This window comes from Oncorhynchus keta, chromosome 30, assembly GCF_023373465.1.
Source record: "Oncorhynchus keta strain PuntledgeMale-10-30-2019 chromosome 30, Oket_V2, whole genome shotgun sequence".
Lineage (NCBI taxonomy): Eukaryota > Metazoa > Chordata > Actinopteri > Salmoniformes > Salmonidae > Oncorhynchus > Oncorhynchus keta.
Genome location: NC_068450.1, coordinates 54259436 through 54275487, shown reverse-complemented (window position 1 = coordinate 54275487; position 16052 = coordinate 54259436). Strand labels below are relative to the sequence as shown.

Below are 16052 nucleotides of genomic sequence, written 5' to 3'. Positions count from 1 at the left end.
CAAGCATCTGCCTCTAACCCTAGGAAGCTCTTTGCCACCTTCTCCTCCCTCCTGAATCCTCCCCCTCCTCCCTCTCTGCAGATGACTTCGTCAACCATTTTGAAAAGAAGGTCGACGACATCCGATCCTCGTTTGCTAAGTCAAACGACACCGCTGGTTCTGCTCACACTGCCCTACCCTGTGCTCTGACCTCTTTCTCCCCTCTCTCTCCAGATGAAATCTCGCGTCTTGTGACGGCCGGCCGCCCAACAACCTGCCCGCTCGACCCTATCCCCTCCTCTCTTCTCCAGACCATTTCCGGAGACCTTCTCCCTTACCTCACCTCGCTCATCAACTCATCCCTGACCGCTGGCTACGTCCCTTCCGTCTTCAAGAGAGCGAGAGTTGCACCCCTTCTGAAAAAACCTACACTCGATCCCTCCGATGTCAACAACTACAGACCAGTATCCCTTCTTTCTTTTCTCTCCAAAACTCTTGAACGTGCCGTCCTTGGCCAGCTCTCCCGCTATCTCTCTCAGAATGACCTTCTTGATCCAAATCAGTCAGGTTTCAAGACTAGTCATTCAACTGAGACTGCTCTTCTCTGTATCACGGAGGCGCTCCGCACCGCTAAAGCTAACTCTCTCTCCTCTGCTCTCATCCTTCTAGACCTATCGGCTGCCTTCGATACTGTGAACCATCAGATCCTCCTCTCCACCCTCTCCGAGTTGGGCATCTCCGGCGCGGCCCACGCTTGGATTGCGTCCTACCTGACAGGTCGCTCCTACCAGGTGGCGTGGCGAGAATCTGTCTCCTCACCACGCGCTCTCACCACTGGTGTCCCCCAGGGCTCTGTTCTAGGCCCTCTCCTATTCTCGCTATACACCAAGTCACTTGGCTCTGTCATAACCTCACATGGTCTCTCCTATCATTGCTATGCAGACGACACACAATTAATCTTCTCCTTTCCCCCTTCTGATGACCAGGTGGCGAATCGCATCTCTGCATGTCTGGCAGACATATCAGTGTGGATGACGGATCACCACCTCAAGCTGAACCTCGGCAAGACGGAGCTGCTCTTCCTCCCGGGAAGGACTGCCCATTCCATGATCTCGCCATCACGGTTGACAACTCCATTGTGTCCTCCTCCCAGAGCGCTAAGAACCTTGGCGTGATCCTGGACAACACCCTGTCGTTCTCAACTAACATCAAGGCGGTGGCCCGTTCCTGTAGGTTCATGCTCTACAACATCCGCAGAGTACGACCCTGCCTCACACAGGAAGCGGCGCAGGTCCTAATCCAGGCACTTGTCATCTCCCGTCTGGATTACTGCAACTCGCTGTTGGCTGGGCTCCCTGCCTGTGCCATTAAACCCCTACAACTCATCCAGAACGCCGCAGCCCGTCTGGTGTTCAACCTTCCCAAGTTCTCTCACGTCACCCTGCTCCTCCGCTCTCTCCACTGGCTTCCAGTTGAAGCTCGCATCCGCTACAAGACCATGGTGCTTGCCTACGGAGCTGTGAGGGGAACGGCACCTCAGTACCTCCAGGCTCTGATCAGGCCCTACACCCAAACAAGGGCACTGCGTTCATCCACCTCTGGCCTGCTCGCCTCCCTACCACTGAGGAAGTACAGTTCCCGCTCAGCCCAGTCAAAACTGTTCGCTGCTCTGGCCCCCAATGGTGGAACAAACTCCCTCACGACGCCAGGACAGCGGAGTCAATCACCACCTTCCGGAGACACCTGAAACCCCACCTCTTTAAGGAATACCTAGGATAGGATAAAGTAATCCTTCTCACCCCCCTTAAAAGATTTAGATGCACTATTGTAAAGTGGCTGTTCCACTGGATGTCATAAGGTGAATGCACCAATTTGTAAGTCGCTCTGGATAAGAGCGTCTGCTAAATGACTTAAATGTAAATGTAATGTAAATGTAAGTTCAAAAACGACAGGCACAGGTACACTGAGGAAGTGCCTATCCAAAGAAAGAGGGAAACAGCGAGTGAGAGAGAGAGGAGAGAGAGAGAGAGAGAGAAAAAAACCATCCAAGTCGAAACAAACACGCCAAACCACTTCAAAGAATTCTGCTCTTTCAGAGAATGTGTCATGATCCTTCACAAGAGTGAAAGAGAAACGGGGTAATGGCATATTTCCTTGATGTTATGAGAAGATTTGCAATGGTTCAGCCCACTCTGTCTGTGTTATTAACATAACAAGCATTCACCATTGTGATGTGCCTGCAGCCCCAACCTACTGCTTTGGTTTCGGCCTGCCTGCCAAGCACCGACCTCATTATGGACGCTTAAATGACAGCCATGAAAGAGGCCTATTTTGTAGTCGTCAGGCAGCCGGAGCTTGGTGCTACAGCCCCGGGGTATTTGCATAATAAAAACAAATGGTTTGTAAAGACATAGAAATTAGAAGGCGGTGTGTGTGTGTGTGTGTGTGTGTGTGTGTGTGTGTGTGTGTGCGTGTGTGCGTGTGTGCGTATTTACGGTATGAGGACATTCAACCCGATCAAGTCTCGATGAAAGAGATGCTCATGGCCTGGTCTTTTTTTGTTTGAAAATTCAAAAGGCACATCTGAGCTGATCTTTGTTGCAGGTGCATGGTAACAGTTGAATAAGATGAGGAGGAAGAAGAAACATGGACGCTCTTGATAGTATCACTGCTCTTTAAGCTTTAGGTATCGGCCTCAACGCTCTGACGGAGGCCTCGAGGCCGATACCTAAAGCTTATTAAAAGAGCAGTGATACTATCAAGAGCGTCCATGTTTCTTCTTCCTCCTCATCTTATTCAACTGTCCATGTTTCGTCTTTTCTCTGATGTTTTTGTTTGAAATGACCTCAGGGCTGTGTGTGTGTGGGCGTGTGTGGCAGACAGACTTACGGGGTAGAATCCAGGCTGATGGAGTTGGCCTGGGTTGAGGAGGCCGACTTGTGATTGGTGAAGGTCGGGCAGGGCGAGGCATGGTCGTAGTAGATCACATGATCCAGCAGGTGTCCCACGGAGGACGGCCGCAGGCGCTCTTGTGCAAACTTGGAGTTCCTGCTAAAGACAAGAGGACAGAGGAGGAGGGAGGGTCATGTAAGGTACCCGAGTGTACTGTCATCCAAGGTTATTTAGAGTTACTTGACATCGCTCCTCCTCCTCAGCAGTAGGTTACATCTTTAGCCCAATTTCCTTAACCTCCGTCTCCCCGAAGTGTGCACTTGTTCAGTCCCGCTCATGGATTTGACACTAAGGAATGTACTGTTTGCTTACACTACAGGTTAGGGCTACTCACTGGTTGGGGGTGCCTGGAGGGGAGCGTGTGGGCAGGCTCTGGGTCTCCAGGCGGTCGTCAGACAGAGAGGCTCTGGAGTTCCGGCTGACTGACTCCCAGTCCATCCCTCCACCCATCGGCCTCCTCACCAAGGGCTTACTGGGAGACCTGATGGGTTGATGATATGGAGGTCATTGTTATTGATAGTTTGGATTGCAGCAGGTAACATGTTCATCAGATTTCAATTTAGCAGGATGAGAACGGTTTACCACTCATTAGACTTTTGCTCCTTATTCAGTGTAAGATTCCTCCATCCCCGTCTCTTCATGTTCTCACATTTCTGACGTCATTCTCTTAGTATCAGTAAGCAATAGTGTCACTTCATTTGGGCTTCAGAATGTGTCTTACCTGGCAAACACCCTGTCCTTGATGCCTTTCTCCTTGCCGTACTGGACAGACTGCACCTCTGTCCTACCACTGCATATAACACAGAAACATTATCTTTTTTATCATCTAACGGAAAACATTCACCACCAACCTCTGCTCTCACACTTTCATTTCCTGGAGTAAGAGGGGACCCAAACCAGTGTTGCACTACCTACTGTTTAGACATTTTAAAAATGTGTGTAGTGAGCCAGCAGGACGTATTAAGAGGGACACGCCCCAGTGTGTGAAACCACAGCTCTTTTCACTCTGTCACACTATTAGTCAGTCACTCACAAGGCGTGACATGGCATTGGCAAAGCTGAGTGGACTGGAGCTTTGGGTCTCTACTGGCAGTTGTAGGAGGCACAGTAAACATATTCCTGTGTTATGCAAACCAGCCCACACTATTTCTGTGATACGCGGCACAATGGGTCAAATGGCACCGTCGTGATTGGTACAAAAATGCAAATATGCTTCAGCAAAATTATGATGGTGTTATCCTGAAGGCAACACAAAATAGGAGGACTGGATCTGAACTGAGTGAATCAGGGGAAATTGAAAGTATTAGGTCATATTATTATTATTATATTATGTGTAGCCTACACTCTTAGAAAAAAAGGTGCTACCTACAACCAAAAAGGGTTCTTCGGCTTTCCCCATAGGAGAACTCTTTGAAGAACCTCTTTTGGTTCTAGGTAGAACCTTTTGGGGTTTCATGTAGAACTCTTTCCACAGAGGGTTCTACATGGAACCAAAACGGGTTCTTCAATGGGGACAACTGCAGAACCCTTTTTCTAAGAGTGTACTGTTTTCTCTGGTGAGGTTTAGACACCTTCAGGCATCAGCTATACAGTTACACACACTATCGCTCACAAGACTCCTGTATACATTGACAAACAAACACAATCTTAGCGGGAAAAGCTGGTTGAAACGCCATCATTACAGCCAGTTCTGCCTGCTGGGATCACAACTACATAAGTAACTCTCTTTCAAAACACATTTTAACATGCAATCTCAGCACCAAGAACCAAATCGGCTAAAGGCTAACGTCACCAGAGACTATGCACTTCAAAATGGCACCATATTCCCTACATAGTACACTCTGTTTGACCACGGCCTGGTCTAAAGTAGTAGTGCACTTTATAAAAGGAATAGGGTGCCATTTGGGAAACAGAGACACATTCCCCAGGCCCACTCACCAGTAGCGGTACTTGGAGCCCAGTTGGAAGACATGTGCAAAGAAGTTATTCTGTGGTGGTAAGGGTCGGTCTAGTCTGAAGAAGGTGTGGTGCTCTACACAGGCCTTCCATAGGTTCTTACAGGCTCGGTAGTTCACCATGTTAAAGGCTAACAGCGCCTCACGGCTCTCATTCTGGAGAGGGAGGGAGAGGGAGAGAAAGAGAGGGTGAGAGAGAGAGAGAGAGAGAGAGAGAGAGAGAGAGAGAGAGAGAGAGAGAGAGAGGGAGAGAGAGAGAGAGAGAGAGAGAGAGAGAGAGAGAGAGAGAGAGAGAGAGAGAGAGAGAGAGAGAGAGAGAGAGAGAGAGAGAGAGAGAGAGAGAGAGAGAGAGAGAGAGAGAGAGGATGAGAGAGAGCGAGAGAGAGAGAGAGAGAGAGAGGATGAGAGAGAGAGAGAGGGCGAGAGAGAGAGAGAGAGAGAGAGAGAGAGAGAGAGAGAGGGCGAGAGAGGGCGAGAGAGGGCGAGAGAGAGAGAGAGAGAGAGAGAGAGAGAGAGAGAGAGAGAGAGAGAGAGAGAGAGAGAGAGAGAGAGAGAGAGAGAGAGAGAGAGAGAGAGAGAGAGAGAGAGAGAGAGAGAGAGAGAGGTCAGTGGTGGGCTCAGCACACTTAGGCGTACAGTACAGCATGAAGCATGGTACAGTAGGTGTGTGTGATTATCACACATGATCTACTGATGTCACACAGATCTCGCTAAAAGAACACGGATACAGAGGAAGAAATCACCCTTCGACTTGCATAGTGGCCATGAGATGGCTTCTTCTAGGCCACACGCTATGGTGTGCTCTGTAGTACTTCTCTACTCGGATACATGAATTATAGCACATGACATCATTTCATCTAGATATCAAGTACAGTACAACTGCTTTCAATGGTCTCCTTGCCTTGCAATATTCAACCTTTTGTGTGTCTTCCACTACTAGACACCCAGGTTGGGATCAAATCCTTTTAGATTTAGTTTCATATGACCAGCCTAGCACACACACAACGTGCATTATGTATTCTCCAACATGAATAATGATGAGAGAGAATTTGAGCTCGCACAACACTGCCAAGCAAAAAGGTAGTAGCTGCTCATAGCGTGGAACTGAGAGAAATGGCTTTTATTTACCTTGGTTTCACACTAACTTATTGCATTTGCTGCTAACATGACCCCCATTTTCTCCTGAACACAGTACAATAGAGGCAGGATACTTGTCCACATGATTAAACATGTATTTCATGTAGCAAAAATGACATTAACTCATTTTCAACCAAATGAGCAGTTACTGCCTTTTTTTCTTGGTAGGGCAGAATAGTAGGGATGCAATCACAGTTGAAACTAGGACATACTTACCAATTCTCTTCGGAGTTGAATGAAAAACTGTCTACATTTAAACGAGATCTTTACAATCTGTAGCCTGAAAGAAAGAAAAAGAAGCTTTTACCACCCATAGGAATGAATCTCTCCTTTATTTCCTCCATAACAGAGACCTTATCCAGTATTCTGAAGCCACTGGATAAGCTTATAGAATACATACTCCCCTTTGCCACCCATGTGATCATCCATAAGAATCCCCTCCGTTCCTCAATCAGAAACCAATCATTTTCAGGTGTTCTAAAGTTCCATTGTGCCTGCTGGCCTATTTCCCCGGTTCCTTAAAGCATGACTCAGAGAGAGAATCTAAATATAGACCGCACTGTCGCAACCTGACACAATTACACTATTACTCATTTCTGCAGAAGTCTCTTTTCATGAAGATAAACTCTCCCCGTACTATACCATCAAAGGGAGTAGGGCAAGATCAAACAGTGGGGAGAGGGCTCATGTTGTCACTTTACAGTAGAGCTCGAGTAAGTTATGGCTGAATCTGGGCCATGAAAAGAAGAAGAGCATCATAAACGCTATTCATCCAATGTTTGCTACTACTGTTTGTAAGGCCAATATTCCACGGCCTAAGGGCTGTTCCTAGACACGATGCAACGCGGAGTGCCTGAAAACAGCCCTTAGCCGTGGTATATTGACCTTATACCACAAACCCCCGAGGTGCCTTATTGCTATTATAAACTGGTTACCAATGTAATTCGAGCAGTAAAAATACATGTTTTGTCATACCCATGGTATACGGTCTGATATACCGCAGCTGTCAGCCAATCAGCATTCAGGGCTCGAACCACCCAATTTATAATACTCTTTAGGTTCTGTGTGTCCCATCCAATGGCTCCCCTATATGGAGAATGTGGCTGAATGTGGAAACATACTCAATTGATTTGACTCACCATGGAAAGCAGTTGATTCGTACCCTGTTCTTATAAGTGACAATCCCAGTTGACATCACTCCGATTAAAATCTCTGTGTTGCTTTGATCCTGTCACGGAGGAGGGGAAAGAGGGACAAGGAGGATTGTAAGGTGCCCAGCTTTCTGACTCCCTATGGATGGGTTCTACTTAACAGAGGTTGATTGGGGAGCATAGTATGCCTGCACCACTCCATTTCACACCTGAACACTTACCATTGCATAGTGCAATTCGACTCCATAGAGCTCTAGCGTCCGTGCTGTGTTTAGATAATTGAACTCTGACTGGGCAGGAGGCAGTCCCCTGAAAGGAAAAAGAGTGAGAGTGCGAGATACAGAGAGAGAGCGAGAGACACTTTAGTTGGCTCCACACAGGCCATTCAGAGAGCAGAGAGTAGGCCACCCTACCATCTACGTGAGAGGATACACAATGACAGCCCTTGTTCTGACCTGGGCACAAAGTCTGAGCCGCCTCAGCCTCAGCTGCAGTGAATGAGCAGAGTCCATCCCTGTTTAATCTACAAGTTATTTGATATTTCCTGTGCATTTCCCATTTTACACCAATGTATCCACAAACTCACACAATATCAGTTGAGAGATTGCTTCTTACTTGTGTTGCTGATGCTGTTTGGCAATCTCTTTCTCAAAGTCTTGTGGTGCGTTGGGGATGAAAGAGTATTCGGAGAGGTAGCCGGGCAAGTTCTCGTTCTGACTGTAGTCCCCTAGCTCAGCTGCAACACAACACAAAGCACACAGTGTGTGAGTGTGTAAGTGCAAGTGTGTGTGTGTGTCATAGAGCACAATGAGGCCTTTAATCCTCTCCTTCTCTCCCTCCTGCACAGCTCCCATTCATTCACTAATTTTCTGGTCAACCTTCTCCTTTGTGTGCAAACGGAAAGAAGCAGGACTTTTGCAGCTTGAGAGGAGCCGAACACTTGCCTTTTTTTTGTGTCAATGTTTAGAAAAGAGAGACAGAGAGACGAGTCCTCTTGCTGAGTGTCTCAGTGTTTCCATACTGTATAAACAGTCTGCCCTCTTCCCAAATCGCACCCTATTCCCTATATAGTGCACTACTTTTGACCAGGGCTCATAGGGTTTTGGTCAGAAATAGTGCACTATATACGGAACAGGGTGCCATTTGGGACACATCCCGTCTTCCATAATGAAAAGGGAGCAGACATGAGGAAGTTGGGGGTTAAGTGCCTCTATTTCCAAAGCACTTTGAGAAAAGTACGTAGCACAATAATGTGAATCAATTAATAAAGAGCCTCGCTCTTTCATTTAAATAGAAACTATATCAGTATGTGAACACTAGGGAAAATGAACAGTAATAGCCCAGTATACACTAACTATCCTGGTCAGAATTGTGACTGACAGACAGACTGGCACTTGTGAAATATCCTCCATTCTATTGTTGTTATTACAGTAATTGTGGTGAGACCACCATGGCCACTTTCCATTTCCTCCTGTGACCTCTATACCTCCCACATAGCGTGATACGTTTACTACAACCCCACGAGGGAGTCAGCCAGCCAGTCAGCCAATGATCCCAGCCATCCAGTCAGCCAATTATCACAGGCATCCAGTCAGCCAGCCAGCCAGCCTATTAAGCTAACAACCAATGAGCAGTGTTCTTCTGCCCTGCTGCCAGCCTAGTTGTGGTGATTGTGCTGTTACTCCTCCCCCCTCAGCGGCGTATTGGGGTCAATGTGTAAACAGCCAGGCTACATGAAAGCAGCATCATTACAAGCCAAGTACAGTATGAAGTAGTATTACAGTTGTGTTTCGGTCTGGGGTTTCCAAGCCACTGTAATAGTCTGATCCCCCATACTCTCAATGCTTGAAATCACATGGTGGCTATTAGGAGGGTGATAGGGAAAATACACTATTGAACATATTCTATCATTAGTACAGTTAGTTACAGGTTTCAGGCAGAGTTTATGCGACCATAAGTCAGTAGTATAGTTCTAGTTGAATAGCTGAGAGGAATAATTGAAGTACTTACACTGAACGGCGTATGAAGCAAGAAGAGCGGCTGTGATGTACGGACACGGCAGCCTGCGAGCCGAGGAATCAGTTATAAACTCAAATTCACGACGTGAGGATTGTTAAAAATGTTTGAATAAACCAACCAGATACAAATCCACACTCACCTTCCACTAAGTATGTCCTGTTTAATCTGCAAAAAGTACTGGTACCTAAAGGGGACCCAAAACAAGCAAAATCAATACAGAGCTTTTAAGTCCCCTTATAATCAAACTGAATGGAGAGTAGCATAGACGAAGGCCTATTGTGTACTGCCTGTTTCTGTCACAATGCCACCCATTAAGCACTTACCTTGTATACTCCTCCTGAAGTTTATTGGGGTCGGTTACAAAGAATTTAACCCTAAAATTTAAACTGTGTGGAGACCCCCCTGAAGGAAAACAAACAGCCAGATTAATGGAACTAAAACGAGCGATAAATAGAATATTGCAAATACTAGAGAATACTCCAAATGTATCAAACATACTTTTTAACTGCTTTCTTATGGGTTTGGTTGGATCCAGCCACCTCTGTAAAATATGGATGAAGACAACCTCACACACAAGGGGGGAAATAGGCCATGAAAAAAATGAAGATACATTTTTATTCAAAACATTAGAGCAAGTTCAGAATAGAAATCCAACTGTTCTGCGAGACAGCATCATCAAAAATATACATATGTATAAAAGTCTGAATTTCTGCTGTCACAAATGAATATTTGCATTGGTAGTTGTGAACTTTCAGAAACACAATCCGCAGCCTCTACACACTATTCTAGCCTCTGTTTCAACTCCATTGTTTGCAGACCATGACCCATAATCGTCTTAGTATCTCAATCTGTTTTCTGCAGAAACGCCACCGTTTGCTGACGGGGCTGGAGAGAGCCCATTCATGAGATGCTGCTATGCTGCCAATCAGAGTGTTTGAGGGGATCAGCCAGAGCAGGGCTCTGAGTAGATCCGCTAATCCTGATCACATAATAATTAGTCATTTCGAAAGGCAGTTGATTTGCAGATCAGTGATTCTGCGCCGCCCGACCGCAAATGTAATCCAACGTGCACAATCTCATGGCCTCACCTGATCTCTTGCGACAGCCTGTCGAAAATAAACGAGTCAAATCGAGCAGGATGTGGTTCCGGGTTCCGATAAGAGGCCTCACCTGACTGTCTGAGGAGTCGTTGGCCAGCTGTAGGCCGAAGTAGTCGCTCTCCGTCAGCTCCAGGTGCTTGAACACTACATCCAGCAGGACCTGTCCTTGATCGTGCTTCTGCAGGGAGAGAAACCAGACAAGGCCGTCAAAATTCTGTAGTACAGATATATGACTATCTCATAATAGATGACTGAAGCAATATAGGATTGGGAAGTGTGTTGGCAATAAAGCGATTGACACCTCCAATACAGTGTAGCCTAAAAAAAGACTTAATTGATAGAGGGTTATTGCAAAACTATCACACAAGTATGTGTAATGCTTACCCTACTGGGTTTCTAACTAGAGGTTGGGCAAGTATGTGTAATGCTTACCCTACTGGGTTTCTAACTAGAGGTTGGGCAAGTATGTGTAATGCTTACCCTACTGGGTTTCTAACTGGAGGTTGGGCAAGTATGTGTAATGCTTACCCGAATGGGTTTCTAACTGGAGGTTGGGCAAGTATGTGTAATGCTTACCCTACTGGGTTTCTAACTGGAGGTTGGGCAAGTATGTATAATGCTTACCCTACTGGGTTTCTAACTGGAGGTTGGGCAAGTATGTGTAATGCTTACCCTACTGGGTTTCTAACTGAAGGTTGGACAAGTATGTGTAATGCTTACCCTACTGGGTTTCTAACTAGAGGTTGGGCAAGTATGTGTAATGCTTACCCTACTGGGTTTCTAACTGGAGGTTGGGCAAGTATGTGTAATGCTTACCCTACTGGGTTTCTAACTGGAGGTTGGACAAGTATGTGTAATGCTTACCCTACTGGGTTTCTAACTGGAGGTTGGGCAAGTATGTGTAATGCTTACCCTACTGGGTTTCTAACTGGAGGTTGGGCAAGTATGTGTAATGCTTACCCTACTGGGTTTCTAACTGGAGGTTGGGCAAGTGTGTGTAATGCTTACCCTACTGGGTTTCTAACTGGAGGTTGGGCAAGTATGTGTAATACTTACCCTACTGGGTTTCTAACTGGAGGTTGGACAAGTATGTGTAATGCTTAATCTACTGGGTTTCTAACTGGAGGTTGGGCAAGTATGTGTAATGCTTACCCTACTGGGTTTCTAACTGGAGGTTGGGCAAGTATGTGTAATGCTTACCCTACTGGGTTTCTAACTGGAGGTTGGACAAGTATGTGTAATGATTACCCTACTGGGTTTCTAACTGGAGGTTGGGCAAGTATGTGTAATGCTTACCCTACTGGGTTTCTAACTGGAGGTTGGGCATTGTAAGGGTTTCACAACAAGGCCTCACAGCCTGCTTTCTAGAAGTGTCAGGGCAATGTGCAGCCACAGGCTTCCGGAACACAGAACCAGACCATGTATTATTTACAGAGAGCTGGGAGAAGGAAGGAACACAAATTATACTACACACAGTGACTTCTCTTTGCCTGATTTGATTGGCCCATGTCATATAGGCTACCCACTAGGCTACTATTTTTTTATTTCACCTTTATTTATTTATTTATTTAGTGGGGCGGCAGGTTGCCTAGTGTTTAGAGCGTTGGACTTGTAACCGAAAGGTTTCAAGATTGAATCCCAGAGCTGACAAGGTAAAAAGTTGTTCTGCCCCTGAACAAGGCAGTTAACCCACTGTTCTTAAGCCGTCATTGAAAATAAGAATTTGTCCTTAACTGACTTGCCTAGTTAAATAAAGGTAAAAAATAAAATGTTTTTTTTTTTTACCAGGTAGGCCAGTTGAGAACAAGTTCTCATTTACAACTACGACCTGGCCAAGATAAAGCAAAGCAGAGATGGCCGCCTCGCTTCGCGTTCCTAGGAAACTATGCAGTTTTTTTTTTTTTTTTACGTGTTATTTCTTACATTAGTACCCCAGGTCATCTTAGGTTTCATTACATACAGTCGAGAAGAACTACTGAATATAAGATCAGCGTCAACTCACCATCAGTACAACCAAGAATATGATTTTCGCGATGCGGATCCTGTGTTCTGCCTTTCAAACAGGACAAGGGAATGGATCCCATGCGGCGACCCAAAAAACGACTCCGAAAAAGAGGGAAACGAGGCGGTCTTCTGGTCAGACTCCGGAGACGGGCACATCGTGCACCACTCCCTAGCATTCTTCTCGCCAATGTCCAGTCTCTTGACAACATGGTTGATGAAATCCGAGCACGGGTAGCATTCCAGAGGGACATCAGAGACTGTAACGTTCTTTGCTTCACGGAAACATGGCTCACTGGAGAGACGCTATCCGAGGCGGTGCAGCCAGCGGGTTTCTCCACGCATCGCGCCGACAGAAACAAACATCTTTCTGGTAAGAAGAGGGGCGGGGGCGTATGCCTTATGGCTAACGAGACATGGTGTGATGAAAGAAACATACAGGAACTCAAATCCTTCTGTTCACCTGATTTAGAATTCCTCACAATCAAATGTAGACCGCATTATCTACCAAGAGAATTCTCTTCGATTATAATCACAGCCGTATATATCCCCCCCCCCAAGCAGACACATCGATGGCTCTGAACGAACTCTATTTGACTCTTTGCAAACTGGAATCCATTTATCCGGAGGCTGCATTCATTGTAGCTGGGGATTTTAACAAGGCTTATCTGAAAACAAGACTCCCTAAATTTTATCAGCATATCGATTGCGTAACCAGGGGTGGAAAAACCTTGGATCATTGTTACTCTAACTTCCGCGACGCATATAAGGCCCTGCCCCGCCCTCCTTTCGGAAAAGCTGACCACGACTCCATTTTGTTGATCCCTGCCTACAGACAGAAACTAAAACAAGAGGCTCCCACGCTGAGGTCTGTCCCAACGCTGGTCCGACCAAGCTGATTCCACACTCCAAGACTGCTTCCATCACGTGGACTGGGATATGTTTCGTATTGCGTCAGATAACAATATTGACGAATATGCTGATTCGGTGTGCAAGTTCATTAGAACGTGCGTTGAAGATGTCGTTCCCATAGCAACGACTAAAACATTCCCTAACCAGAAACTGTGGATTGATGGCAGCATTCGCATGAAACTAAAAGCGCGAACCACTGCTTTTAATCAGGGCAAGGTGACTGGTAACATGACCGAATACAAACAGTGCAGCTATTCCCTCCGCAAGGCTATCAAACAAGCTAAGCGTCAGTACAGAGACAAAGTAGAATCTCAATTCAACGGCTCAGACACAAGAGGCATGTGGCAGGGTCTACAGTCAATCACGGACTACAAGAAGAAATCCAGCCCAGTCACGGACCAGGATGTCTTGCTCCCAGGCAGACTAAATAACTTTTTTTGCCCGCTTTGAGGACAATACAGTGCCACTGACACGGCCTGCAACGAAAACATGCGGACTCTCCTTCACTGCAGCCGAGGTGAGTAAGACATTTAAACGTTTTAACCCTCGCAAGGCTGCAGGCCCAGACGGCATCCCCAGCCGCGCCCTCAGAGCATGCGCAGACCAGCTGGCCGGTGTGTTTACGGACATATTCAATCAATCCCTATACCAGTCTGCTGTTCCCACATGCTTCAAGAGGGCCACCATTGTTCCTGTTCCCAAAAAAGCTAAGGTAACTGAGCTAAACGACTACCGCCCCGTAGCACTCCCTTCCGTCATCATGAAGTGCTTTGAGAGACTAGTCAAGGACCATATCACCTCCACCCTACCTGACACCCTAGACCCACTCCAATTTACCGCCCAAATAGGTCCACAGACGATGCAATCTCAACCACACTGCACACTGCCCTAACCCATCTGGACAAGAGGAATACCTATGTGAGAATGCTGTTCATCGACTACAGCTCGGCATTCAACACCATAGTACCCTCCAAGCTCGTCATCAAGCTCGAGACCCTGGGTCTCGACCCCGCCCTGTGCAACTGGGTACTGGACTTCCTGACGGGCCGCCCCCAGGTGGTGAGGGTAGGCAACAACATCTCCACCCCGCTGATCCTCAACACTGGGGCCCCACAAGGGTGCGCTCTGAGCCCTCTCCTGTACTCCCTGTTCACCCACGACTGCGTGGCCACGCACGCCTTCAACTCAATCATCAAGTTTGCGGACGACACAACAGTGGTAGGCTTGATTACCAACAATGACGAGACGGCCTACAGGGAGGAGGTGAGGGCCCTCGGAGTGTGGTGTCAGGAAAATAACATCACACTCAACGTCAACAAAACTAAGGAGATGATTGTGGACTTCAAGAAACAGCAGAGGGAACACCCCCCTATCCACATCGATGGAACAGTAGTGGAGAGGGTAGCAAGTTTTAAGTTCCTCGGCATACACATCACAGACAAACTGAATTGGTCCACGCACACAGACAGCATCGTGAAGAAGGCGCAGCAGCGCCTCTTCAACCTCAGGAGGCTGAAGAAATTCGGCTTGTCACCAAAAGCACTCACAAACTTCTACAGATGCACAATCGAGAGCATCCTGGCGGGCTGTATCACCGCCTGGTACGGCAACTGCTCCGCCCACAACCGTAAGGCTCTCCAGAGGGTAGTGAGGTCTGCACAACGCATCACCGGGGGCAAACTACCTGCCCTCCAGGACACCTACACCACCCGATGTTACAGGAAGGCCATAAAGATCATCAAGGACATCAACCACCCGAGCCACTGCCTGTTCACCCCGCTATCATCCAGAAGGCGAGGTCAGTACAGGTGCATCAAAGCTGGGACCGAGAGACTGAAAAACAGCTTCTATCTCAAGGCCATCAGACTGTTAAACAGCCACCACTAACATTGAGTGGCTGCTGCCAACACACTGACACTGACACAACTCCAGCCACTTTAATAATGGGAAGTGATGGGAAATGATGTGCATATATCACTAGCCACTTTAAACAATGCTACCTTATATAATGTTACTTACCCTACATTATTAATCTCGTATGCATACGTATATACTGTACTCTATATCATCGACTGCATCCTTATGTAATAATATAATAATAATAATATATGCCATTTAGCAGACGCTTTTATCCAAAGCGACTTACAGTCATGTGTGCATACATTCTACGTATGGGTGGTCCCGGGAATCGAACCCACTACCCTGGCGTTACAAGTGCCATGCTCTACCAACTGAGCTACAGAAGGACTAGCCACGTTAACTATGCCACTTTGTTTACATACTCATCTCATATGTATATACTGTACTCGATACCATCTACTGTATCTTGCCTATGCTGCTCTGTACCATCACTCATTCATATATCCTTATGTACATATTCTTTATCCCCTTACACTGTGTATAACACAGTAGTTTTGGAATTGCTAGTTAGATTACTTGTTGGTTATTACTGCATTGTCGGAACTAGAAGCACAAGCATTTCGCTACACTCGCATTAACATCTGCTAACCATGCGTATGTGACAAATACAATTTTATTTGATTTGATTCGATTTGAAGCTGTGCGACAAAAACAACAACACAGAGTTACACATAAACAAACGTACAGTCAATAACACAACAGAAAAATCTATGTACAGTGTGTGCAAATGTAGAAGAGTAGGGAGGCAATAAAGGAGAGTTTACAGTCTAACCAGAAACCTAGGTATTTGTAGATGTCCACATATTCAAGTTAGAACCGTCCAGAGTAGTGATGCTAGTCGGGCGGGAGGGTGCAGGCAGCAATCGGTGGAAGAGCATGCATTTAGTTTTACTTGCATTTAAAAGCAGTTGGAGGCCTCGGAAGGA

General features: G+C 46.5%; 1 protein-coding gene across 5 annotated transcripts in view; it reads right to left on the bottom strand.

The window, feature by feature from the left end:
• The window catches only part of LOC118363738 (tyrosine-protein phosphatase non-receptor type 4-like), a 47555-nt gene that overhangs the window by 12398 nt on the left and 19105 nt on the right, over positions 1-16052 (bottom strand). Inside the window, exons 3-15 of one of the 5 annotated variants that reach the window (XM_052488542.1) lie at positions 10364-10471; positions 9692-9758; positions 9517-9595; positions 9333-9377; positions 9185-9237; positions 7790-7910; positions 7396-7483; positions 7163-7251; positions 6240-6303; positions 4870-5042; positions 3653-3721; positions 3266-3412; positions 2869-3030 (exon numbers count right to left, since the gene is read on the bottom strand). In XM_052488542.1, coding sequence (XP_052344502.1) covers positions 2869-3030; positions 3266-3412; positions 3653-3721; positions 4870-5042; positions 6240-6303; positions 7163-7251; positions 7396-7483; positions 7790-7910; positions 9185-9237; positions 9333-9377; positions 9517-9595; positions 9692-9758; positions 10364-10471 — 1265 coding nt within the window. Of the gene's footprint in view, positions 1-2868; positions 3031-3265; positions 3413-3652; positions 3722-4869; positions 5043-6239; positions 6304-7162; positions 7252-7395; positions 7484-7789; positions 7911-9184; positions 9238-9332; positions 9378-9516; positions 9596-9691; positions 9759-10281; positions 10301-10363; positions 10472-16052 lie in introns of those variants that run through there. The other 4 variants (XM_052488543.1, XM_035744896.2, XM_035744897.2 and 1 more) reach the window with 4 other exon arrangements.